This window comes from Metopolophium dirhodum, chromosome 8 (assembly GCF_019925205.1).
Source record: "Metopolophium dirhodum isolate CAU chromosome 8, ASM1992520v1, whole genome shotgun sequence".
Classification (NCBI taxonomy): domain Eukaryota; kingdom Metazoa; phylum Arthropoda; class Insecta; order Hemiptera; family Aphididae; genus Metopolophium; species Metopolophium dirhodum.
In genome coordinates, this window is record NC_083567.1 from 31,476,515 (window position 1) to 31,503,920 (window position 27,406).

At 27.5% G+C, this 27,406-nt stretch overlaps 2 protein-coding genes across 4 annotated transcripts; both read right to left on the minus strand.

Moving 5' to 3' along the window:
* Positions 1–786: 786 nt before the first annotated feature.
* Positions 787–2,756, minus strand: LOC132951304 (uncharacterized). The gene is made up of 4 exons (XM_061023125.1): positions 2,220–2,756; positions 1,919–2,160; positions 1,676–1,827; positions 787–1,177 (listed from the first exon to the last, which is right to left on the minus strand). Exons 2-4 carry the CDS (start codon positions 2,099–2,101, stop codon positions 895–897), a joined length of 618 nt encoding a protein of 205 aa, XP_060879108.1. The 5' UTR covers positions 2,102–2,160; positions 2,220–2,756; the 3' UTR covers positions 787–894.
* Positions 2,757–4,118: 1,362 nt separating this feature from the next.
* Positions 4,119–27,230, minus strand: LOC132951302 (lysine-specific demethylase 6A). Of its 3 annotated transcripts, XM_061023118.1 has the most exons (22): positions 26,697–27,230; positions 24,622–24,688; positions 23,451–23,592; positions 22,804–22,915; positions 16,526–16,701; positions 16,334–16,462; positions 16,025–16,250; positions 14,557–14,657; positions 14,280–14,493; positions 13,936–14,209; positions 13,743–13,865; positions 13,327–13,663; positions 13,103–13,220; positions 11,073–11,302; positions 10,798–11,003; positions 7,960–8,067; positions 7,691–7,897; positions 7,479–7,615; positions 7,270–7,388; positions 6,996–7,206; positions 6,777–6,903; positions 4,119–6,589 (listed from the first exon to the last, which is right to left on the minus strand). In XM_061023118.1, the coding sequence occupies exons 1-22, from the start codon at positions 26,759–26,761 to the stop codon at positions 6,368–6,370; spliced, it is 3,651 nt and encodes a 1,216-aa protein (XP_060879101.1). In that variant the 5' UTR covers positions 26,762–27,230; the 3' UTR covers positions 4,119–6,367. The 3 variants fall into 3 exon arrangements, with proteins under 3 accessions (XP_060879101.1, XP_060879102.1, XP_060879104.1); XM_061023119.1 differs by lacking the exons at positions 22,804–22,915; positions 23,451–23,592; positions 24,622–24,688; positions 26,697–27,230 and adding an exon at positions 19,101–19,987; XM_061023121.1 differs by lacking the exons at positions 22,804–22,915; positions 23,451–23,592; positions 24,622–24,688; positions 26,697–27,230 and adding an exon at positions 18,484–19,048.
* Between the last annotated feature and the right edge of the window lie 176 nt (positions 27,231–27,406).

Sequence of the window (27,406 nt, forward strand, 5' to 3'; positions counted from 1 at the left end):
TATGTATCAGTACCTGAATAATGAACCAGAGACACCCAGAGTTGTGGTTAAACATTTTATACTTATTTCCAAAAACAGTCTATATTAATTGTTTCTGACTTATAAAATTAACTATACTATTAGGTCTAAGATTTCCTTAATATAATACAGTATGGATACATAAGGAACCAATTAAATATTTTTACCCAAACAGAAATTGCTTTTGGAATTTTCCAAACTTTTTCAATTACACTAATTACAGTTGCTTCTAGTGAAAAAAGATGAGTTTTCATGAATAAAATATTAAAATTTAATATTATCATAATTATTATTAATATCTACAAGATTAATAAAATGCAATATATTAGTAGTAATTTATTAGTAAAAACAATTCTTTAGGACTTGCAATTATAAAATGTTTATCAGACAAATATTTTCTTTCGTACATTTTTTACTATAAAAGTATCACATATCATTCTATTTTTCTGTTTCTATGTATAATTTATTTATTATAATTAATTGATATGTTTCTCTCAACAATTTGACGTTAGTGTTTTATTAGGGACCAAGCCCCCCCTCCCTTCATCACTGGTCACTATCAGTAACGCTAAATTGTTTCCTAGTAAATTGCAAACAACTCTTGTTTCTATCCTTATGAATTTATAATATTCAAGTGTTATGTTTTTTTTACAAATAAATGTACTCTGATCACAGACTTCACAAACTTAACCATTAGTAATAATTTAATAATTTATTTATAATAGATCATTCTTTCATAGAATAGGAAAAAAAAAAACTAAATATAACTTTGTAATTATACAAAAACAGTTTAATTGAAAAAAAAACAATAAATAAATATGAACAAAATCATAATAGTAACAATAAATAATAATAATAATAATAGGTAAAGTTTATTTAAACAGGTAATGAATTTGACACTTTATTTTTTACTATGGATGAACATATACGTCCAAAAAATGATAAACCTTTTTGGCCAAATGGTATGGAATTTAATAAAAACCAAAAAATAAGTATAAGATGAACAGTCAATGATAGTAGTGTAAACGGAGTACTCTTCATCCACAATGAAAAATACAAAGTACTCAAAAGAGTTGTAATATAGCCAAACATGAACGGAAGCTTTTCTTTAGACGTAACATACTTGTAATGATTCAATGGACCCGTCAAAAATGATACACTAAAAAAAATAACATTTACAATATTTATTAATTTAATGTATGTTATGAGCATGCACCTTTAATTACATTTAAACACAATGCACACATTTAGATACCATATAACAAATTATAAGTCTAAAAATACAAAATGGTTTTTATAAAAATAATAATTTGTTAAACAATAAACAACTTTTTTAAGAGATATCTACTTGATAAACAATTTAAGTTAAAAAATGGAAATATTGTATCTAAATGACTTTTATCTCTTTTCGATCTCATTGCATCTTAATCACTCCACAAATCATACCGTGAACCGTTAAAAAACATTAGTATCCTTACTCTGTCTAAGTGTGTTTAAAGGTACCTAATTCGAGTTATATTTGAATGAGATATATTTAACTAAAAAGTAAATAATAATTATAAATTCCTCAAGTAATTGAATATATATATAGACATCGTTAGGAACATATAAAGTTAACAAAATTAGTTTTTGGAAAACAATAAGCGTCATAGATTACCTGGCAAAAGCAAATATGCTTCCAGAAGCATATAAAATTGCAAACTTCCTAGCTTTTATTAGAAGTACGGGCAAGTATAATGCTGACAGAGAGAACATCAGACAACTGATTGACACACAAACTACAAATCCCAATATTCTTTGGGTTTTACTCTGTAAAATCAAACGACAGTTAATGCGAATATTTAATTAAAATGTAAAAGTATAGTATAAAGCAAACAAATTATATATTATTAAATCTTACCATCTGGGGAAAATTAAAATAAGTCTTCTGTGTTGAATCCAACAGGTTTTCCGTTTGTTCGCCTGATTCACTGTTGAGTAGTTTCTTAAACACTTTTGGAATGTGTACGTGATGCCCATTATGAGATTTAGTTTTTTGGCCTTTGTTAAGATACTCATCGAGTTCCAGTTTCAAATTAGACATTATGAAGTTATATTGACCAAGGACATTATTTCAACTACGGTGTCGCAATACATCTATACCTATACGTTGATTGACAAGCAAAATATAATCTCGTAATTCGTTCGAGTCGTATACGGACTTTACTCTTGTAGTAAATGACTTGACGTAGACACAATCATCATCGTAAAGAATTTTGTGGTCGTTACTCGTTAGTAATCTTGAACGCCCGCCCGAGATTTAAGACGGGACATGGACACTTGGTACTTATTTTGATTTCAAAGTTGATAGGTACCCATTTAATTATAAACATAAATTCTGCGGTATTGACACTTGAAATAGGTAAATAAACAGATTAATCATTATGGTTTTAGAAATTAGAAGATTCATTGACAGATCTACTACAATAATAAATTAATAATAATATTCGATAACACTCATTCCGAAAAGTGAAAACTCCGATAATAATATTGTTATCACTACTGATAAACACGAATTTAGATAATAGCTCGTTCAGTAATAACACGGACTATTATGGGACATTAAAACCATGGCTCATTATTATATATAAATTAATATACAAGCGTAACTACGGAAGAACTGTAGGGCTTAGCCCCCTCCCCCAAAAAATATTCAATTGTTTTCTAAAATATTAATGAACCTTTTAAAATCCAACTATAATTCTTATTTTTTTAAATGATATATTTTTTTTGTATTTCCTATGATAAACAGTAAAATAATACTAAATATTATTAGCTGTATGTCTGTATTTATTTTTTAAGGAAACGATTTATATCGATACTTTGGTACGATTATTATACGTAATTTTACAGTAAGATATGTACCGAACTGAAATATACAGAGTACAGACAGTATATATTATCATAACTGTGTAAAATGAAACTTAAGTATAAAAATATTTGTTTTTGTTTTATAATTTTTGAGTGGAAGTATATGATGGGTGAGGGGTTTAGGTGGGGGCTACATTTTAGTCCTAGTTGCATCACTGTATAAATGTATTTTCATAGTCTGCGGCAATAACTACGGAAGTACAGAATAAATCATAAACTAAGATTATCGTAATTCATGGAATAGATGAAAATAGAACATTAAATAATCTGTGCTATAATTGGCAGGTGGTATTTTTATCCAAATCTGATGAGTGATTACGAATTTCATTATAAAAAATAAAAAATTTAATATTGACTAGGTGTATAAAATACAATGTATTATGTAATATATCACCATAATATTATACTAACGGAAAAATGAAACAAAGATACTTTTTTTTCAATAACCCCCCAACGTGGAAATTTCTGTGTACACAGTACACTTATAATTTATAAAAAATATGCTAAACAAACTAATAAACTAAACTTCCCTTAGAAGTAGATAGTACAATATTAAATTGTGTCTAATAATATTCAACATATTACGTGCACATTAAGAGTTGTTTAGACCATATTCATCGTTGCTAACATGCAAGATTTCTTGATGGATCTTGGCTAACATGTACATCAAAATGATTGAGCTGTGGTTATATACATAAAATGTATTATACTGTTATCCACAATGTAGAGAAGATAAAAATATATGCAAATTGTTTTATGTAATTATAATGAGCAATCCACTGATGTAACAAATTGTCTTTTGACTATAGTCAAAAGTATTTATAATTATTAAAAAAATTATAATGTATACTTTCAATGTAATTAAGTTATAATTAGTAACTAGTTGATATGCTGACAAATAGTAACTAATAATAAGTAATTATGAAAACTGATTATCTAAATGATTATGACGCACTCATTATAAGATTTTTTTTTATATTATACATTATACTATCTTATATTGTAATTAAAATATATATTACTAAAGAACACAAAAATGTTCTCTATTAATTATACTACTAAATTGGGTAGTATTACCAATATAAATTAGTGGTAAAAAATAAATAAACTATAGTTTCACTGCTGTATAAGTTACCTATTAGATTTAGTCAAAAATAATTATTAACTTTTGTATAAATAAAAAACACAAATTTACACGAAAGTTATTCTATTGTTTAAAGCTTTATTACAATATTTTATAATATAATTTTATCATTTGAAAAATAAAATAATCATGAGATCAACTATTTTATACAATGAATACAAGTCGGCTTTTGACAGCTGAATATATGATTTCAATATTACAATAATTCGCTACTTAACACCAGGTTAGGTTTTTAATATTTATCTAAGCTTATAAAGAATAATATATAATAAGAATAATGTTTGTTTTCATAACTAAAAATAAATTTGAAACTGTAACTTAAATCTAAATAAATGTTTTTAAAATACAATACATTTATATTCAAACTAAAATTAAAAGCTATTACTTATTTAAAGAAGTCAATGATTTTTGTATTAACATAATATAAATAAAATAGATTTAAATATGTAAAACTATTGAACACATTTAAAATACAACATTCACATGTTGTTTATAAAAAAAAAAAAACGCACAGCTAAAATCAGTACTAGGTGACGAGGACGAGAAGTCTCGTCTTAGTTTATGGCAGTGATAAGTTGTCTTACTCAAATGTGGCTAAAAAATAAATTACTACAAAATTGAACTAAACACATTTTTGACTAAATTTGAAAAAAAAAATATACTAATTAACACAATAATAGTTATAAATTAATTCAAAAAATGAAATTAATGTCCAAAATATTTTTTTTTTTTTTTTTTAATTGAATAAGGAACCCAAAAATTGACCAGATGAAAATAATATAATTAATATATTGAAAACAATTATATATTTATATATAAAGAGGAAATGGAACATACCTTTTACTTAATAAAAATTATTTTTGAATTTTATTTGGATAATTATTTAAATTTAAATTTAAAGAACCAAGAAACAAAATATAATTATGTATAGCAATATTATTTAAATTACTTTAACATAATACTTAAATAGGTTTATAAACCCATTGTAAAGTAAACATGGTCTTCAAATAAAATGTACTTATAAACAGTAGCTTAATCAAATAATATTTTTAAAAAAATACTATGGTATATATATAATTTTATTGGACCTCATATTTATCCATGTAACTCCAGCTTTAAAATATAAGGCTCGTTATTTTGTACTACTGTTTATAAAATAACTAATAAAGAAAAAGAAAATAAATCAAAATTCAGTATCCGCATAATCTTATGACTATATAGTATTATGAATAAAAAAAAACATACAATTTTGTACTTTGAAAAAATAATTTTCAGAATAAAGGCACGAGAAAAAAACATTTAGATAAAAATAAAATAAAATTTGATTTTTCAGTATAAAAATATCATGTTAATCATGTTAAAACATTACGGTAGAAAAAAAAAACGCTGAGATCTGAAAAATTCTAGAAAGGTGTGTAGATATAACAACCAAATTTAAGTTTACATAATATATATATACAATATTTTTCTACTTGTTTCTTATAGTTATTAATTATTATGCATTTACTATAAATGGCATTAACAGTCCTTTAAATTTTGTACAATTTACGTGAACACATGTGTGCAATGAGCTGCCATAAACTTAAATATGGAAAAATTTTTCATGAAACCAATTTGATACTCAAGAACCGTTTACTATAAAATTCCCTAATTATTGCAGTTACTACAAATTTTATGTAAAGCAATTTTTTGGGGTGATTAAGGTTAAAGAATCTACAATTTAAAAAATATATGTAGATTAAAATGTGTATAAAAATGTAAAAAAGTTAAAATATTTATCAGACAAAGAGAACGTATAGACATTTGATTCATAAACCAATTAAATGGTTTATACGTTTGTACATAAACATCACATGTTAGACAAAAAACATTTTATACATTATACATATTGTGTAAGATGCTGTGATATTAAAATTTGTTATCTTAACATTAATCTTTTAAATATAATAAACGGTTCAAAAATATATTCAACGTTAAAGTATTTTTTACAGTTGAGAATAATTTGAGTTTATCGATAAAATTAAGATAATAATCCAAAAATATGCATAAGGTTTATTATAATAATTTACATTATAAAAATGTTACATTTTTCAAAATTAAAGTTGTGTAGAAAATATTGTTTAAGAAATTAGGTAGAATACTTAAACATTCAAATCCTCGAAGTTTTTTTATACACAAATATACACACACATACACAATATATATATATATATATATATATATATATATATATATATACACATACATACATATTATATATTAATAAAAGGAGAAACATTTTTTTATTGCAGCAACTTACGTTAATTGCGCTACAGTATTATTACTAGGTGGCAGTACAGGTGTAGTATGACAATGTAATATAAAACTGTTATAGATTTCTATTAGTTCAGACATTTTATACTCTTCTAGACAGACAAACCCTTCCAAATTTGGAGATTGTTTCTTTGCACAAATAACACAATAAACGCAATGTTTTTTCTCTTGTTCACGGATTAAAAGAATATTGAATACTTCCACCTAAGCAAATGAGTTTTATATAATAACCATTAACCACATAGAAATAATAAAATCTCAATATTTTATTTTTTAAATAAGTATAATAATACAGAGTTTCATGTATTATTAAATACACTTACTAGATACATGTAGCAACTAGCAACCTAATTAGTTAACCTAAAGAAGATCGTAAATAAAATTAACTTACATCGCAGTCATGACAATAATGTGAAGCTTCATTTTTGCCTCTACCATGAAAACGGGTTTGAATTTTTTTAACCTTTATAAATTCCAAGGTTATACCACATTGCCGAAGAGAACACATTAAGCACATTCTATTTAAAAAATAAATTATTTCTTTAGATAAGTAAGTTATTAGTGAAATGGTAACAATTTTGTTTCTTTATAATAGTTAATTTTAACTTACTTAACAAGATCATAAAGTCTTGGATCTGATACTTTTATGTTCCTTGCTAAATTCCAACTTAAATGAATCATTGGTACAATACTTTTATAACTTTGCAGTTTATTCCACTCATAGCGTTCTATAGCAAGATGATATTGTCTAGCCGTTAAAGGACCCACATTCCATGCAATATTATTACACCAACCAACAGCTTGAACCCAATGGACACAACCTAATGACACAGATATTTTAGAAATATACTTAAACCTAATAATTCTTTTAAGCAATATATTACCTGAATTTACCCAAACCATGTCACCGGGTCTTTGTAAAAATCTATACAAAGGGACATTTGCTGCAAGTAAATCTTCAACCAGTGGCCACCAAGACCCATGTAAGTAATTTAATCCGTACCTAAAGTAAAACATTAATAATAATTGATATTTATTTAGCTATTTAATAAAAATGTTGTCTCTATTATATACCATATGACTCGTAACTTACTTTTCACAAAGGTTATTAATGACACCCCAGTAAGCATCAGGTGCAGCAAACCATTCACAATCACCAGGGCCAATATTAATATTAATCGAGCAAAAATTGTTATTCTCTTGATGCCCAGGTGTTCGGCTACCAGGAACCTTTTTAAAAATAAACAAAACAAATTAATTTAGAATTTAACTATAATTTTGTTTATAATCATAAATAATTCTTACTTTCATGTATAACTGAACAGTATTCATGCCTAATATTGAATGTCCAACATGTGAAAGCATATTAGCAGCAGAAACAACTCGTGCGAATGCTGGTAGTTTAGTAAGTTCTTGAAGTTGTGGACGCCATTTTTTCTCATCAGACAAATCCACATTAGTTCCAAACTTGAGCATTTTACTACCAGCAGGAGGTTTCACACCAGGTAAATTCTTTAAACGAGACAATTATAATTTAACATATAATATAAGTTATATTATAATATACAACTTACGATATTCTTTTTCCGTTTTTTTTCCATAGTGATTGAGTCTTTAGAATCAGAGTCGGATAAATTTGAATTAGGAACTGAATGAACGCTTGGTATACCATCTTTTTCGTCCTAAATTGATGTTAAATGCACATAGGTAAAAAGAATGATACAAAGATACATAATAACTAACATTTAACTCAAAAAATAAAGATAGAATTATTTTGTATTACCTTCTTCTATCATTCATTAAACTAAAATCTCTACATTTATGTACAGATATATGGCATTTATATGCGGTCGTTTATCCGGGTGTTGGGTGCAAATGAAAGCATTTTTAATTCACATAAAACTAATGCGCATTTATTATTTAATTTGATTCATCAAATCGAATTAACTCTTACTACGGGATTAAGAAATGCATGTAAGCGCTTTATGTGAATTAATATTTTAGCGGAAATTTTAAAACGTCAAATTATTATTATTTTGGTCATGGAATCTTGATATTTTAGGTGTATATAAGACCATAGATTAAAGGACTATACTGCAGCAATACAAAATTATCTTAAGAGGATGTAAGCAAAATGTTTGTTTTCTTTCTGAGACCCACGCGCAACATAGATAAAACGCTTTCGACTAAAATAGTTTTTTGTATGATTTAATTGAGTAATTTTAGAGTAAAATCACCAATTACAAAAATTATAGAGAATAATATTTTAAGGGTTCAGCATACTAGTTTTATATTTTATTATTATTTGATGTTATAATGAACGTTCAAAATAAAAAAAAAATTTGCAAATTTAAATGATATTTAGATAGATCAATGTCATATCCTCAAAAATATTATTCACCATAATTGTTGTAATGGGTCAGTGGCGCAACTTGACACTTGGGGGCCCTAAAATCAAATATGTAAATGATCTTAAACAATCTAATGTACATAGTACACCGCTTACTCCCCTCTCGAATCAAAACCATTTCCATACTGTTGAAAGCTGGTAGTTTTTTCGTGCATTTAGACCAATAAGCGGAAGAAAAAAATACACTTCCAGAAATCCAATTTTAATTTTGAAAAAATATTTAAATTCCTTATTCACTTTTATATTATGTTATGTAGGAAATGGGTTTTTCAATTTTTTTTTTTTTTTAGTAACACTTAAGTAAAGGAGAATATTCCAAAGCAGAATATTTTTCTAAGTATTTTGATTCATAAAAATCTAATTGGGGCTAGTAGTCTATAAGTTATGAGGATTTAAAGTTTAGATGGGCGGAGTAATCGACAAACATTTTGCAGGGTAAACCCATACCACTCCACTCCGCCCATCTAAACTTTAAATGCTTATAACTCATAGACTACTCGCCTAAATTAGATGATTATGAATCAAAATACTTAGAAAAATATTCTGCTTTAGAATATGAAACTAAAACTCTATGCTGTCATTCAAAAAAGTAAAAAAACTTAAAAAATAATATGGATAAAAAATATTTAAAAGTATATGTTTTTAATAAAAACATAGTTTTTTAACAACTTGAAACTATGTTAAAAAATATTTTCAAAAACATTAATACTTTTTGAGATAATGAGTGTTTTACGCTTTATGAATCACCCTGTATGTACAGTAAAACTTCCATATAATGAACTTCTATTTAAGAGGACGTTATAATCGCATGTGTTGTCTCCGTCTTACAAGTGCGTAAAATAGCAAATTTTACGCTCAGCAAAACACGTGTAGCTTCGTTAATTTAAAAATTAGAGTGAATTGACCTCTAATAAAATCTAAAGGTAAGATTAATATCCAGGCAACCTCATGGGCTTTTAATTATATTTCAATTTTAACGCGAATTATGAGTATTTTAAAATTGTAAATTTTTTATACATCTTAAAATACTCATAACTCGCTTTAAAATTAAAATATAATAAAAAGCCCATAAGGTTGCTTAGATAATAACCTTACCTTTAGATTTTATAAGAGGTCAATTCGCTCTAATTTTTATACTAATGGAGCTACACGTGTTCTGCTGAGGGTAAAATTTGCTATATTACGCACTTGTAAGACTGAGACAACACATGCGGGTAAAACGTCCTCTTAACAACATTTTGTGTTTAATAAAACATCTTTGAGAACCAAATTTATATAATTTTATTTAACGAAATTCTTTAAGATACTAATTTTTATGTAGCCCATGAGACGACTTAGTAATAAGGAAGTTTTACTGTAGGTATACACAAGGCTGGGCATTAACGAGTTAAAAGTTAAAATTAAGATAAAACGTTAAGTTAATTAACTCGTTACTTTTTATTCAAATTAACTTTTAACTTAATAAGTTACTTTTTTTAAGATTAACGTGTTAACTTCAAGTTAATTTTATTTCAAAAATATCTAAATTAAGTTAATTTTTGTCCGAAAAATAATTCAAATTTTTTAATGTTTTTACTTTGATATATCATTTTGAATTTCCCCAGTAATTTTCTTGAGCGTAAAAAAAACTATCTAATAAACCATATTATGTAAGAAATTTTTGCAAATTAGCAAATATTAACTAAGTTAAGTTACTTTTTTTTTCAAAGTAACTTTTGACTTAACAAATTAACAAAAAAAAATACAAGTAACTTTTAACTTAACTTAACGACTAACGAGTTAAAAAAAGTCGTTAACTTGCCCAGCCTAGGGTATACATATTTTTAATACTATACACTATATTAATTTAATTTATAAACATAATATCCAGAAAAATATCTGAAATATAAAATTTGTTGTCAATTATTTTTAGACAATGAGTGTTTAATGTATTTTTATATTATAGACATAATTTATGTATTTTTTGATTGCAGTAAATAAATAACCATTATCAAATACTAACTCTTATTGATTCGTGAAAACTGGAAGCTTGGTATTGAGCATATTTAGCAATGGTTGTATGTGATCTATGGCTAATACAAGCCCACCCTCTTCGATTTTGTTTCACATCCCAGTTATCATCACTGTTCTGCATTACTTGTGTTCGAACTTCAACAGAATGATCTGGGTTAGTTTCTACTAATGATCGAGTTGAAAACAATCCCAAATCTAAAAAGAATAAAGAAATATAATTAAATAATAAATAATAATACAAATCATTTGAATAAAAATATATACCTAATTTTAGGGCACCAGCTAAGCATCGAACAACAGCAATAGGATTTTTTAAACAAAATTCTTGTAATCTTGGACTAAATGCGTCTTTTTTATTTTCAAGCATAACTGATGGAGTAGATGGCAGTAATTGTTCACGAGTCAATTGTTGAGGAGGAGGTTCTGGAGGTGTGGGTGGTGGCCCATTTGGACTCAATACATTTCTGTTCCACATACCAGGTCCTGTTTCTTTCCTAAATATTTAATAACAAATTAACAACTATTCTAAAATATACCCAAGTTAAGAAATTATTATTGTACTTAAATAAAATATTCAATTTCAATTTCAAGTCAACTGATTATATTAATTAAATTTATAAAAATTAGATACATTAAAGCAGCCTTTATAGGATTTAAAACCGGTTTATAACTATCACGGCACATCCTCAGTTTATTTAATTTTCTAACAAAGTCGAAATAAAAAGACCAATTGAAAAATAATTCTCCACTAGCAAAACCCAAACGAACAAATTTAAATAAAACTGTTAGCAAAACCCAAACCAAAACTTATGCTAGTTGAAATTTGAAACCAATATTATATGAATATCACTATAGCACCAAATAATAGTCATTGAAGTGTAAACCGGTTTTTAAGCTTTATATTATTTGTGGTATTAGCAAATAAAAATTAAAAACTAAGATTTCACCCAGCTGGTTACAAATAGATTTGAGATTTCTAACTGGCCTTAAAGTATTACTTAGATATGATTAAAAAAAGTATTATACCTTTTATATAGTAAATAAGATAAAAATGTATACGCTAGTCAGGTGTTTAAAAACAAAGTACCTACTGCAGGTGGTAGTGAACACAAAGAACAGACAATCACCTGTTAGTCAAATTGAAAATGGATGTATTTTCTCCTTTCATTTGTTATTAAATGTAATTTATGATATTTGTACAATACTTTATTTTTAATTGAAATTTAGACATTTTCTAAATTTGACCATAAAAATATTTATTAAACTTTTTCATACCTCATAGTATCAGTATACTTAAGCTAAACATTTTTTTATTGAATCTCTTTTATTATAAAGAAAAATACCTTAATATGCAAATTACAAATAAATAAATGTTAAGACCTTAACCCATTAGCGCCGGAGTTTTTTTATTTACAATTTAAACCAAAATTTTGTTGAAAATGTATGTTATACCTCAAAAATTATTGTAAAAAATCTATGTTGCTATATGGCACAGCGTTAATAGGTTAAGCAGTAAGAGGATGACATACTATCATTTATTGTCTCTTACTAACTGTAAATTTATGTTAAATTTTGTGTTGTTAGTTTTAATATTAAAGTGAATCAACAACCTATTATCGAACTTTTAAGTAACAGCATTTTTTGTGTTTATAGTTGAGTTATGAATGTATTTAATTGCAATATTTTACGCGCATGTAACAGGCTTAAAAATAGAAACATAAAAAACCAATGTAGACACACAGATTATGGTCTTGCCTTAAGTTTGATAATAAATTCACTTAAATATTAATGTTAAAACAAAAAATCGGTTTTCTTGAACCCAAATTTACTATGTTATATGAGTATGTTTGTAACAGATAAAATATGCGAGGTATTACGTCCTCTTAAGGGAAAAATTATAAAGATTTTAATTAATTTGTTGTTAGTGGATACAAAATTAACATAGAAGAAATTGATATTCAGAGAAGAGAAAAAATTTTATAGCTTGAATCTGATATAAGAGCCCACAATTAATAATTAGTACCAGAGTTATAGAAATCCTAAAAAAATAGTTTATGCTACTTCTTTTCTGTTTCAACATTAAAATTAAATATCATAGATTCATTATATAAATTAAATTTATGAAGTTACTATAATAGTATAATATGATATCATATTTTGACAACTCCGATTCGTACATTGAAAAAATATAAATTCTACAACTTGACTGATTGATAATGGTTTTATATAATAAAGTAAATTTAAGTTAAACTTTGAATTAAATTTGTTTCAATTTAAATTAAGTAACTACTTACTCGGCAGTTTCCAAAACCTCCTCAGCAGTTAAGTCCAAAGAATAATCGGTATCCGATGAACTTGAATCTTGATATCTAACTACCTTTTCAGTTGTAGGCTGTTGTATAGTTTTGACTTCTAAAATATTTAAATTAAGTTTAATTTTAGAATCAATCTATTTTGTTATAGTAAATATTTATATAATATATACATAATACAATTATCTAATTCTAAATTGTTATACCTTGAGGTGATGTAGAAGTATTAGGTTTATTTTTAATATCCAATTCATCTGATGAACCAAACTGTTTGAGCAAATCTTCAGCTAATGAAGTAGTTAATTCTTTGTGGGATAGGAGAGCTTGCAATTCTCTATCCAACTCTTGATTTTCACTTGAACCATCAATTAAATCATTGGATTTTGAGTCTCCTCGGCTTTGGTCAGAGAACTGTTTTATCACAGTAGGATTTTGATATTGTTCTTGTTGACTAGTGCCATTTTGTTGTTGTTGTTTCAACCGCAATTGCTGTTGATGTTGTTGCATCATACGATAGTTATTTTGCAACTGTTGTAGCAATGCCTAGAAATATTTAAATCCAATAATTAATAAATACTTTTGCGTAAAATCAATAAAATACATCTATATTATTATTATATACTTGTTGCTTATGTGATAAATTATTAGAATTTTCTTGAAGAACATTCATTGTTTGAAGTTGCATACTATTTAAATAAAATGCAGGTTGAGGAGGATTACTATTACTGCCAGTTTGAGGTTCAACCTAAAAGTAAAATAGGTTTTTTTTTTTAAATTTGAAATGAGAAATAATTTATTTAACAACAAATACTTACTTTGATTCTTTTAGTATTATTTTCTAATGGGTTATCTGATTTAGATGAATTATAAGGAGGAGGAGGAGGAGGTTGCCCATGGGGTGTAGCAATCATATCCTGAGATTTTTGATATGGTGTTTGTACAGTCTTTTGTTGTTGCTGTTGCTGTTGCTGTTGCTGTTGCTGTTGTTGTTGTTGTTGTTGTTGTTGTTGTTGTTGTTGTTGTCTTGAAGACATTTCTGCTGAAATTGGTAAATTCCAAGCCTCTTCAATTGAAGGTAATTGTCGTCGCCTATGATGGTAAAAAATGTTAATACAAATATACAAATTTCATCATAATACGAGCATGAAAAAAAACTTACTTGCTAGTAATACTAGGCATTGGTGCATTGCATAAATGAGTTTGTAAAAACTTAATACGTTGACCAAGGTTAGGATTCATGTTCGATATTGCAGATGCTGGAACATTTAAGGTCGTTTTAATCAACGTTTCACTAACTACAGCATTACCTTTTGTTGCATTAACGTAACAAGCAAGAGCGTCTTTTGGTTGGTTACAACTTTCATACAATATACCTGAGACAAAAATGTAATAAAAATTAATTTAAGCTTAGTGGGTTCAAGCACATTCGACATTACCAAGATTAGTCCAAGCTGCACTATGGCCTTTATCTAATTGCACTGCACATATATATGCTTGCAATGCATCCATAGGCTGGTTCTGTTGTTGATAGAGTACTCTATAATTAAGATAACAAATAATTACATTAATATTAATGAAAAGTTAAATGATTACTTGATATTAAAACTATGCATCACAAATTCAAGCAGCACCAATCCAAAATTGAGACAAAATGTATACTAGGCTTCTTCAACGATATATTTTTGAATATTGATATCGTTTTGAATTGTGCAATATTAAATCGCGATATCGAAAAAAAAATTTAGGTATCGATATTCCGATATCTCTATGACTATCATAAATTCCATAAATATTCAATTGACTGAGTACTAGGTAGTAACTAGTGGATATTATATCAACAATTATTTGTTTTGAAATATATTTTCAAGAGCTCTGGCATGAAAATCAGTTTGCTTGATGTACATCGATTATCGATATATTACGATTATCGATACCTAAATTTCTGAAAAAAAGTTTGCGATATCGATATCGTTTTCAACCTAAAACTTTAGAGTGATAATATTTTAAATGTAGAGAAGTTTTAAAGATTATTAAAAAAAAAATTGAACTACAATATACTGTAAGTTTTTAAGTAAATCGAGCGGTCGGGTAGCTCAGTAATAGAACAATCGCCAGGCAAGCGAGAACTCGAGTTCAATTCCTGGTCCGGCAAGCTTGATATTTGACGTTATTACCCAGGGAGAAGTTAACATAATTAGAAGTGCGATGGGAGACTGAAGGACATATGTGTGGGTGATGTGAGAAGGGTTGCCACCTTTCCAGAATTCACCGGACAATCTGGTTTTACATATAAATCTACAGACTATGGGTACAATAAATTATTCTCCAGGTTGTCATAAAATTAGAAATATTTATATAATTATTTAGTTTGTTAATAAGCAACGAAAAATATTAAAAATATTTTTAATTTCTTTAAGTAACGCTTTTATTGAATGCATGTTTTTTTTGATAAGCAATTTGTTTTGTGATGAGACAAATTTATTATTTTGCGTATCAGCCTGTCACCGGGTCTACTATCTTTCAAAGTGACAACCCTAGTATTTGAAGGACCTGGGCATCTGGAACTCTAGATGTTGTGAGGAGACAATCGCATTAGGGTTTCCAGGTCGTGCGCTCGGGTGGTCAGTAGGTGAAGCAACAATTGCAGTGAGTGACGGTAAGGTAAGGACTGATAGGGTTGGAGGTCTGTGCGGTCAGGTAACTCAGTGGTAGAGCAATCGCCCGGCAAGCGAGAGATCCGACTTCGATTTCTAGTCCGGCAACTCGGTTTTTGACTTTATTTCCCCGGGAGAAGTTTACACATTTAACTATTGAAGGTCCCGATTTTTTAAAATATTATTAGGTAGCAGATAACAAAAGATATAAAATATCTTGTAACATATTATGATAAAAATGTTAATTTACCCAATGGAACACCATGTGTCAGCATTTCCTTCAGATTTTTCAACAGAATTACGATATGCTATAAATGCATCATGAACTTTTCCCACACTTGCATAACAACGCCCTAATAAATAAAGTGACTGTCCTGATTTGTTATCAGCTTCAATAGATTTCTGTAAATATTGAATAGCAACGGTTTCACGATGATTTTTATCTCCTAGACATTCACAACTGTGGTACATCCATCCTATGGAATTTTTATAAAAAATATAAAATTAATTTCTTATCTTATAAGACACCTTTTAGTATTTAATATGTAATAATACTAACCTAACTGTCTACAAATGTCGGCACGTAGATGAACAGTAATTTTTGAATCGTTTAAGAGTTGTTCATAATGATCTTTAGCTAACTTGTACTTTCCTTGTACTTCATATAAATGAGCTATATGGAAGCTTACTGAAAATAAAAATAAATAAATAAATAAAACAGCTTTGAAAATAATAGAAATTTAAATCATACTTTCAAGTTTGGAAAATGTGCTTAAACTAACATCTGAATATGCGTGTTTTAAATGTTTTAATGCTGTTTCCCACTCATTAAACACTTTGTACATCAAACCCAATCTAAGATGTACTTCATTGGCCCGTTGGTAATTTGGGTCAATATAAAGTAATTTTTGAAAAAACTGAATAGACCTGAAAAACAATTAATTAAATTATTCAACAATATAGTAAAGTAGATTTTGTAAAAAAATTTGAAATTTCAATACAAATTCAATATCCTTTCATACTAGGAGCTTAAAATAACTTTTTAATAGGATATATAGTGATTAGTGATATTTGATGATTTTGACAAAATGCCAAATTGGCAGGGTGTATAACGATTAAATGCAATGTTGGTATAGATCTTCTTTGTTTTAAATTATTTTAACAGTAAGTTATTAAATTAAAGTTTATACCATTTTTTTGACAAATTTTGATGCATTAAAAATCTGACGTCTAAACCTACAATTATTTAGCTAATAACGATCATGCTTATTATACCTACCAACATTGATTATTGATTTACATTCATAATATTGTATTAGTAATAACAACGTCAACTTAAACATTGGAATTTACCTAATTAAAATATAATTCTAAATACCTATTGTTGACAAATTATTTAGTTCCATTGTTTCAGTAAGTAATTTTACTTTATAGAAACTAGAAAGTGGTTAATATACATAAAACAAAGTGTTTTCTAATCAGCTATGATTAATGTAGAATGCATTAAGTATCTAAGTAAGTGAAATGTGAAGTTTCTTTAATAAAGCTAAAATAAAATTATAATACAATTAGGTAAAAACTATTTATTTTCTATTATTTTTCCATAATAATAAAAAACACTTGTACAATAATTATTGAAAGGCACCTATTCATAGTTACTTAAAAAATAGCATAAAATATTACAAAATAAAAATGTATCAATACGTATCACCTATCTAAATTGAATTACTTTTTAAATGTTGTACTATGAACTATTGAAAAAATAAACCACTGTAAAATATTAAACATAAATATATTACATACATATATATATATAACATATTAATTATATTAACAATATAATTAATCATGAACATCTTACAGTAGGTTAATCAAATATATTTACAGTAAGTAAATAGATAACAAACAGTACTAATTTTATAATGATAATAACTACCAAAATATGAATACAATTGTTGCCTCAAATATTAAAAGAAAGACGTGTTGATAGCACAAATACTTTATGTAGAGAAATATGGTTATGATTCAACAAGCGTTTTGTAATAATTATTAACTGGGAGTAGGTACCTAGTCAATAGCATTGTGACCAACTATTTAAAAAGAATAAAATGTTGTCATTGTTTTAAATAAGTAGGTGTAGGACTAACTATGCAATTATTGCTAGGGTCCCAACACGTAATAAATAATAGGTATTCAATGTATGTTGTCCTCGAAATAGAAATAATAAAAATTTATATATTTTGGCTCATAAGACTTTATAATAGAACTTTGATAAATTCTTTAACAGTATAGGTATTTATCATTGTTCAATTGTAATGTGTTATTAGTTTAAGTGGAACTAATATTAAAAAATACATTGTACACACAAATTATTGTTCTATGACATGGCTTAGGAAAACAATTTATTGTAAGATAAATACTTTTAACAATAATTTCTGACATTTATGATAAAAAATTATTTAAAAAATGACCCATTAAGTAGATATTAAATGAAGAAAAATGACAAAATGTTAGTATTGTCGATGAATGACTGTACTGACAAATAAATTTGACTGTACTGATAGCATTCGAAACAGAAAAAATGATTAATGTCACTACTACAATATAAGTATAACTGAGTATGACTCTAAATACCCTAACCATTGTCGACAATAAAACTAATGTATACCAAAATATTCTGAGATATCATTATATATTTATCATACTAACGAAGGACGACGACGCAATTGAACGACAGAAACTAACGGTGGACAGCCGTGGCGGTCTACCGCAAAGAAGACAGATGTACTGTACTAGTCGTGGACGGAAGTAAAAACGTAATACGCTAAAAAAGAGAATCGACTACGTTCGAAAATAAAAAATAATAATACGACAACGAAAAAATCCCGAACGAAAACCAACTAAAACTACATAACACAAAACGACGACCGCCGGCGACGGTGGCAGCAGTACGGCAAAAGGCCAATGCGCCTTGATGCGCCTAGTGCCTACGTGCGGCCACAGCGGTTCAGCGCGTTGGCGTTTTGTTTACGAGGCGCGAGCGTCACGGCCGATACTGTGCGCGGTGCGGCGGCGATGATAGCGTAATGTTTATTATCTGGAGAAATATAAAAATGCGTGAAAAAAAAAACCACTTCGCAGCGGTAAGATCGTCGATCGGTGCGACAGCGCCGACGGATTGAGTGCGCGCGGGAGCGTCGTCGTCGTCGCCCGTCGGAGACGAGACAGGAAACATTTATAATACCGTACCTATGGTAATTATAATAAATAATAATATTACACAATAATGTACGTATGTATATACATACACATGTGTCAAAGTTTACCTGAGATAACAGGAGACGGTGCGTGCGTGTGCGCGATGAGCGCGCGTGAGTGTGTTTGAGTGCACGCGTGTGTGGACGAGTTACAGCGCGTACGAACACTGGAACAGCGGCGGCGCGGATTACGAACTAATGAACACTGAACGCTACGTGCGAAATTAACAATCGGTATAAGTAAACGACGACCGGAGGCATTTGAGACGGACAAACGGCGATGACTAAAACTAACTAGGAGGAAATAAATAAAACTATAGTCGACCCGCACGGCCGCACGTCAGAAGGAAAACCTGGAGAAGGATGAGATTTTTAAAAAAAAGGAAAGAAGAATAATAATATATAATATACTTATATATATTATTGTAAAATGTACAGTTGCAGGTCGTGCGGTGTAGAGGACATTGTCGTCGACGGTCGCCGTGAAAAAAAAAGAGGGTCTTTCGGATGGATGTTCGTGCGTCGGGCGTCTCCCCCCCGAATAGCAGTGGATGCGGCGGTGGTGGTGGGAGGGAACGCGGCGCGAGCGAGAAGGGATGCGCGGCGGGAGAAGACGGGCGCGCGAGAGAGACGGAATGAAAAAAAATACGATGAGTGGGAGAAGGGCTGCCCCGCCGAGGCGAATTTCGGGCGGCCGCGGTCGGAGGGAACGGCGGTGGCGGGTCGGAGGGTGGGGCGGAAACTATAATGCCGAAGAGGTTATAGGAGAAGAAGGATGCCGAAGAGGCGGCGGCGCATCCCTACTACGGGTGTACGTACTACGCGGCGAGTGGCAACTAAACTATGAACGCGTACACGGTACACACCGCTGCGGCGCTGCGCGTATGGCGTACACACAAACGCTCTAAACGTTGACCTGTGGGACGCTAACCTCGGCGCATGAGACACTTCAGTGGTTGCCAAACTCACGAGTCACGACTGCGCGGTCTGTCCGGTCCGTAGTAAGTTGCCGAGCAGTATTGTTATATTACTCCGGGATCGCGCACGCGCATGCGCAAGTAGTGTACAATCTCGTACATACTCGGTTCAGTGTCGGGCGGTTAACGAGCCCCCGACAGACCGGCGAGGCGGTGAGTACGCGGCCAGCGGCCACGGTGGTGCGACGACCGCGTACTGTCTCCGAGGGACGGACAGCGGCGAGTAGTGACTGTGGACACGTTTTTTTTTTTTTAACATCAAGACTATCATTATCTTTATTATTGTTATTATTACTACACTCTTCCTATTCCTTATTGGTTATTATCGTTGTGATACATTGCCGTTACAGCCTACAGACAGCTGCAGGTAAACTGACGGTGGACGGTCTTATGCCGCAGCCGTTCACCCGAGTTTGGAAACTGGTTTACTTTATTCCACCGATGTCTCATAAATTATAATAATAATACTATATCGTCAGTACAGCGTTTGTAGTTGTACAAGGTGAATTTATATTTAACTAAAGACGCTTATTTTCTCGATCTAGATTTGCGTTTCCGAAAAAAAAAACAATTTTGTTTAATTTTCTCATTTAAGTAGTAGTAGTTTATTTACTAATTGTTTTGAATGCATTGACTTTTTTAAAGTTTGAATTTTTAGTTTTACGTTCTAAAAACTGTATAAATATTTCTTGTTTGTTATCAATTAATAATCTTATTGTAAATAAATACACCAATATTTAAATCTATGATAGGTATAGATTTTTAATAATCAAATAGCTGAATAGCACTAGTGTATTACTAATATACTAGTAATAGTATAATAGCAATAATTATACTATAATAGTATTTATGATAATGGTAATAGTTATTTTAAAGTAAATATAGGCTATAAATGGTTAACCTTGGTTTTTTTTTTAATGGATGCTTATTTAAACAGTTGATTGCGGTTAAACAGAGATGACATCATCTTAAATGTTTTGATGAGCAGAATTCATTGTATTGGAAAAAGTTTTTCATAGTATTCCAAACCATTCTAAATCTTATCTAGAGTTATTTATTTATAGCGACAATAGATTAATTTGTAGAATGTTTATCTGTATTATTAATTTATGAAAATAAAATAATCTTAGTAAAAAGTAAAAAGTAAAAATCAACTTATCATCTACATTACACAATATTCTTTTCGCAATATACATTTATTATATGGAGATTTAGTTATTTTTAATTTTTATAAATTCACAGTAAATACAGAAATATAAGAATAAAATTAAATTTATTCCAACACATATTTATCATTAATCATTATTCAGAATCATTACTTTATATAAGGAATAAGAAGGAAATAAGATGTGACCCAGGGAGAAGGAAGTGAATTTTTAGGGAGATTAAGGTACTGATATGAGTGTTTTGGAGGAATATTTCTATACCAAGTAGCGAAATAAGGTGAGGTATATTCAACGATATCGCTGAAGTTAGACCCAGGAATCTTTTAACAAGGAGGACACTTGCGCAATATTGTGAACTTTTAACTAATTTTTCATTGATTTAATTATCAGTTGAATGAATAAAAAGCAACTATATTAATATGCTACAAATGTTAGATACACCTAAAATATTTTAAATTTGTTTTTATTAATTTCACATTTAATTATTATTAATTATAAAAACAAATCATTTAAAGTAGAAATAGGCCAATACTAGAACCGATACTCGATATCGGTTTTTTAAACTAATATTTGAATCGAACCAAAAAAAAAATAACCAAATCAATCGGCATAATAGCATTGATTATACATTTATAAATCAATGAAAAATTACAAAAAAATTGTATTATTGGTATAGGTTTTAGCTGATATTAGTTGGTAATATCGGTTATCTTTTAATATTAGTTCATGGTTTACGTCAATAATGTTGGTTTTCAAATAAATCGGTTATTGGTTTTTTTTATCAGTAGCATATATTGGAATATTGGATGATGGTAATAAGTTGTATCGGCCTATCTCTAATTTAAAGCCATAATGGCATAATCAGAAAAATATATGAACTTTTTTATAGTAATCTAATTTAATCATATTTGATTTTTGAAAACCTATCTTGCTATTAAATATTATACCTACAATGATTTAGGACTAAGGAGACGATAGAGAAGATTGAAAAATATTTAGTTATTATTATTTATAATTTATTATTAGTTATTAGTCTTTTATTATATTATTTTTTAAGAGCTGTACCTACAATTATCAATTTTTATTTTTATTTTATGTAGTACCATCTTAGATCTAGATTTTAAATTGTACTTTTGATCTATTGTCAGAATCATTTTTAGTAACGTGATTATTTATTATTACTTTTAAATTTAAAAACACCCACCTGCTCAGGTGACTCCTGTATATGCCTTTTTTATTTAAGATAATTCATTGTACTCTATTGTACCTATGTAAAATGTGATGGATACATAAAGTTTAAACTTAATACAATCTACAATATCTAACAGACATAAATCATCAATATTTCCATGCATTATACAGGTATTTAAACATATACAATTTGTATTTTGGATATGTTTTAATTTTTAGTTCATGGTCTATAAATAAAATATCGAAAAGTAAGAAGTAGTTTTATAGTAAAAAGTAATATTATATTAAAAAATTAAAAAATAGATTCAGTACCAAATATTATAAATCTACTAAAATTATTATTTATGCATTGTTATTAATGATGTGTATACTACATAAACAATAGTAAATAAAATACCACATTCAATTTCAATAAGTGTAAATTACTATTAATCTTACCATTGATATGAGTTGAAGTGAAAATATACAAGAGCGAGCCCATACAAAAAATTAGCATCTTTCCAATGGTTAGTTTCTGCATCATTATAATATTTGTGATATGCAGACATTGCTAAAACAAATTAAAATATTATAAATGTACATATTTTAAAATAATATTACTATTCAATTTTAAATAAGTATTAATAAAAATAACTAAAATATAAGTTTAAAAAGTTGATAATAACTAAGTGTTTATAAATATTAACCAAAATGATTCAATTAAATAACAGTATTCATAAAAATATAAACTAGGTACTCCACTTAAAATTAAAAATAAATCTTTAATATTAAATAGCAGCGATGAAACTAATAATTAATATTATTCAACCGCATAATATTAACATGAATCAAAATAGTATAGGTTATGCCATGTTTTGAATACATTATTTTGATATCTATATATAATGTATGTAATGCAATATTTTTATTTCATCCATTATTTATTAAAACAATAAATATAGCTTATATAATTAGTCTGAACTACATCAATATAGGTTTACCTTGAGACTATTGAGGAATCTTAATTATAGAGGATAACGCGTTTTTAATCGAATATAACTCAGAGCCCATCCTTAAATAATAATTGAACCTAAATTATGAAATACCTTTAGAGTAGTTTTCCAATAATAAATGGAAATGTCCTAGTTTGCAATAAGTTTTGGAATCAATACTGATTGCTTTTGAGGATTCATCTTCTGCTTTTTCTTTCTGCATTTGCATTAACATCCTTTCAAGGTACTTTATTGCCTAGAAATATACAATATAATGTAATTTAGAATAAATGCAAACAGTTATATTTATAAAATTACTTGTAGTAGTAAATAGTAATTACTGATAAGGTTGGAAATGTTGGGATTAAGTATTGGTAATTAAATATATGCTACAAATTAAATGAATAACTCACTTTCAACTAATACTAGTCTATAATTAAAATAAAATACATATATTCTAACAATTGTCAATTTTAGTTTTTTAATTTGTATACATTTTGTCAAAAACGTCTAACAGCAAACTTGTATTAATTACCAGATCATAAGTTCATACATTTGCATATCAATCTAAACAAGTCCCATGAAATTCTAGGTAAAATAAAAAAATTTTTCAAAGTGATAGGATTTATTACATGAAATAGTATTTTGCATATTGTTTATAGTGTACCTAGTCATATAATTTTTTTTTACAGAGCATTTTAAATTAAAAATTTTAAGCTATTAATCCTGTAGATAGTTTTTGTTAAAGTCTATATACCAATTTATTTTATGTCCATCAAAAACAAAATTTGTTAGAAAATATTAAAAATACTATTTATATTTCAAAAATATATTCAATACATAGACATACACAATGAATAAATGTGCATGAACTTATAAGCCTATTTAAGTACCCAGAATAAATATATGATCATAATATGGTTTCCAATCATTAGTTATAGAATTGAATATTATGTAAATTCAAATAGCAGATACTAGACTTGACAATTCTATAAAACTAAATAAAGACAACCTTTAATCAATTTAGAGTTAAAACTTTTAAGCTATTTAAAATATGTATAAAAGTTGTATTAATAAGACAATAAGACTTAGTATATTTTTACAATAAGAAGATAAGTTATAAATGATTACTTTTAAATATTATAATCATTTCTGATATTAGAAAATGAAATATCAAACAAAAATTCCATCATACCAATAATGATTGTTTAATGACTTAGTTTTAAAATATCCATTATTATAAATTATAGTATAAATGGGTTATTAATGATAAAAATATACTTACTTTTAAAACTAGTGTTTTTTTCTTTTCTTCTTTTGGATCATTTAACTTCAAAAATCCATACATTCGACTAAAATAAAATATACATAGGTATTATACAGCAAACATAAAAATATATGATATATGTATAATCGAGTGGTTAATAGTTTTAAAAATATAATGATTAATAATTAAAATATAAGTACTGATATATTATGAATATAGTATACAAATATACCTACAATATATATATGTCTATAGAATGTTACTTTTTATAAAAATAAAAGTTAATTGACAGTTGAAAATTGAATAAAAATAGGTACATTCAAATAAAATTAATAATAATAATAAATACTATAAATAATATTCAATTGCCCAAAGTTTAAATCTTTGAAATATTTAATACCTCGATAATACTCATTACTTCAAAAAGTATTCTTTTCTGCATAATTTAAAATTGTTACAAAATAACATTTTATTTTATTGTTTTTAAATTTTTTACTTTTATGAATAACAACATAAATGTTTTATTTCATAATTAAAAAAAATATCAATTAATATACTACATTTTGAAGAAATTTCTGCAGCAAAATAGTATGACAGACATTTTAGTAATAATAATAACATAATAATTGTCAGAAAAAAGTTACATTCGGCCCAAAAACATATCTATGCTAAAAACTACTAAAAATCATTAGTTGATTTTAAAGTTTTGACATAAAAAAAATCTTAGCGAGTTTAGTTATTCTGCTAAATAATATTTTCTCATAATACATTTTTAGATGGAATAGATTCATAATTTTTATCAAAAATTATAAGACATTTGTAGTTATTGCTATCCATCGGTTAAAAATTAATTAATATTTAAAAAAAATTGCATCTTTTCCATCTTGATAAAATACACTTCAGTTAGGTACCTACCAAAATATTATTCATTACAACTAATCAATTTTTTTTTTAATGGTTTGGTGGTAGAACATTAACCCTTTTACTGATCCAGACGTACTATTATGTCCTAGATTATGTCCTTGCCTTAAATAATATTCTAATTTGCTTGTAAACATACAAGTATTGGAAACCGCTTTTTGCTCGCGTCTAAGAGTAACCCAGTTCTGCCACAACCAATATTCTTTTTTGGTAGGCATCAGTGAACATAGCAGAAGTTTAAAAAACACATAGATCACCAATGCATTTTAATCTTTAAAAAGAAATGTAGAAAAGTAGATATTTATATTGACATAACAATTATTTGATTTTTCAAAGTAAACTAGAATCAAGCCATATTTTTTTGGTTTGGTTTTTATATGTTACAGTCAATTTATTTGTACCTTTTTGTTATATTGAAAAATTAATAATATATAGATGAATGTGTAGGTATTATAAGTGTAATAATAATATAGTCTTATGACAAATACTTAAAATATATTTGCAAATTCAAATTCAAACAAAATTATTATTATTATTAAATAATTGGATAAATCTAAATATTAAATTAGGTAAAATTATATAATATGTCATTGTTGTTCTTTACTACATTATAATTACAACAACAACATGTACATAATTAGTTGCATTTTACAAGTAAATATTTATATAATTGGTTGCACCAAATTTATTACAATGATCAAAAATAACGTAGAGAAGTATACAAAGATGGTAAATATTTGAGTTTGTCTCAGAAATTTAAATCTTACACATACCTAATCAACTTAATGATAAATATATTGTTTTTTTTTTAACTTTGTGTTAAAAATAAGCGAGTACAAAGTAAACAAATTTCACATGGCTTACTCTTTGTTGATCATAATATATCCCTAATATATTAATTTGTAAAAATTCTTTAGTCTCAATTATTAGCACAAATGTTTACAAAATATATAATAATAAACGTAGGCGCCTATCATAATATTTTTAAATAGTTACTTGATAATATCACTAATTTAAAACTATTGAATAACATAGACATAATATAATTTATTTTAGTTCTATTATATCTATGTTAAATAATCCGAATGGTGCACTTACAAAAGAATTTAGTAATATTAATTTGGTTATTGTACAAAGATTTAAGGTACTATGAATAATCTGATATTTTTTACCTGTCTAAATCCGACAACATTTGCAACTCTTGATTAGTTAAATTAATTTCCCCGTATTCTTCCATAGTAACAACAAACGATAAAATAAATATATTCTATGCGACGATAACAAGTATAAGTATAACAACAATTAAACAATATAAGTATAAATTATATTATGATTTATAAATAAAATTTTACTTTAAAAAACAGACGAACAATAATAAATTAACACAATAGAAAGAAAAAATTGCACAAAACTATATTAACAAACACGAATGGTAATGCATGTTAAATTAGAAAACAATAATATTATACATTTAATGGGTCACGGACCCATTAAAAAATATAGATGTATCGTTACAGCTATAGAACGAGGTACATAGGCACACACGACGGGTTCGAAAATAAAAAAAAGTAGAACATGATTGACTACTACTTCATAATATTACAGCAATATATTATATTAATAAAAATATATTAATTAATAATATATTATAATATATAATCACACCGAAAATCCGTCGGGTATTATCCGGTGGCAAGACGGAAGTTGATAACAGGACGCCTAACCTAACCTAACCCGCCTTCGTATTTGAGGTTACCACAATAACGTGGCTGGTTGAAATAAATATTGTACGGTTACCCAGGTCGACAGTGGATGTTTTGTCGTACTTGCCGCCATCCAATCGGCGGCCAAACGATGACGCATACCTACTCGGGGTCGTTCA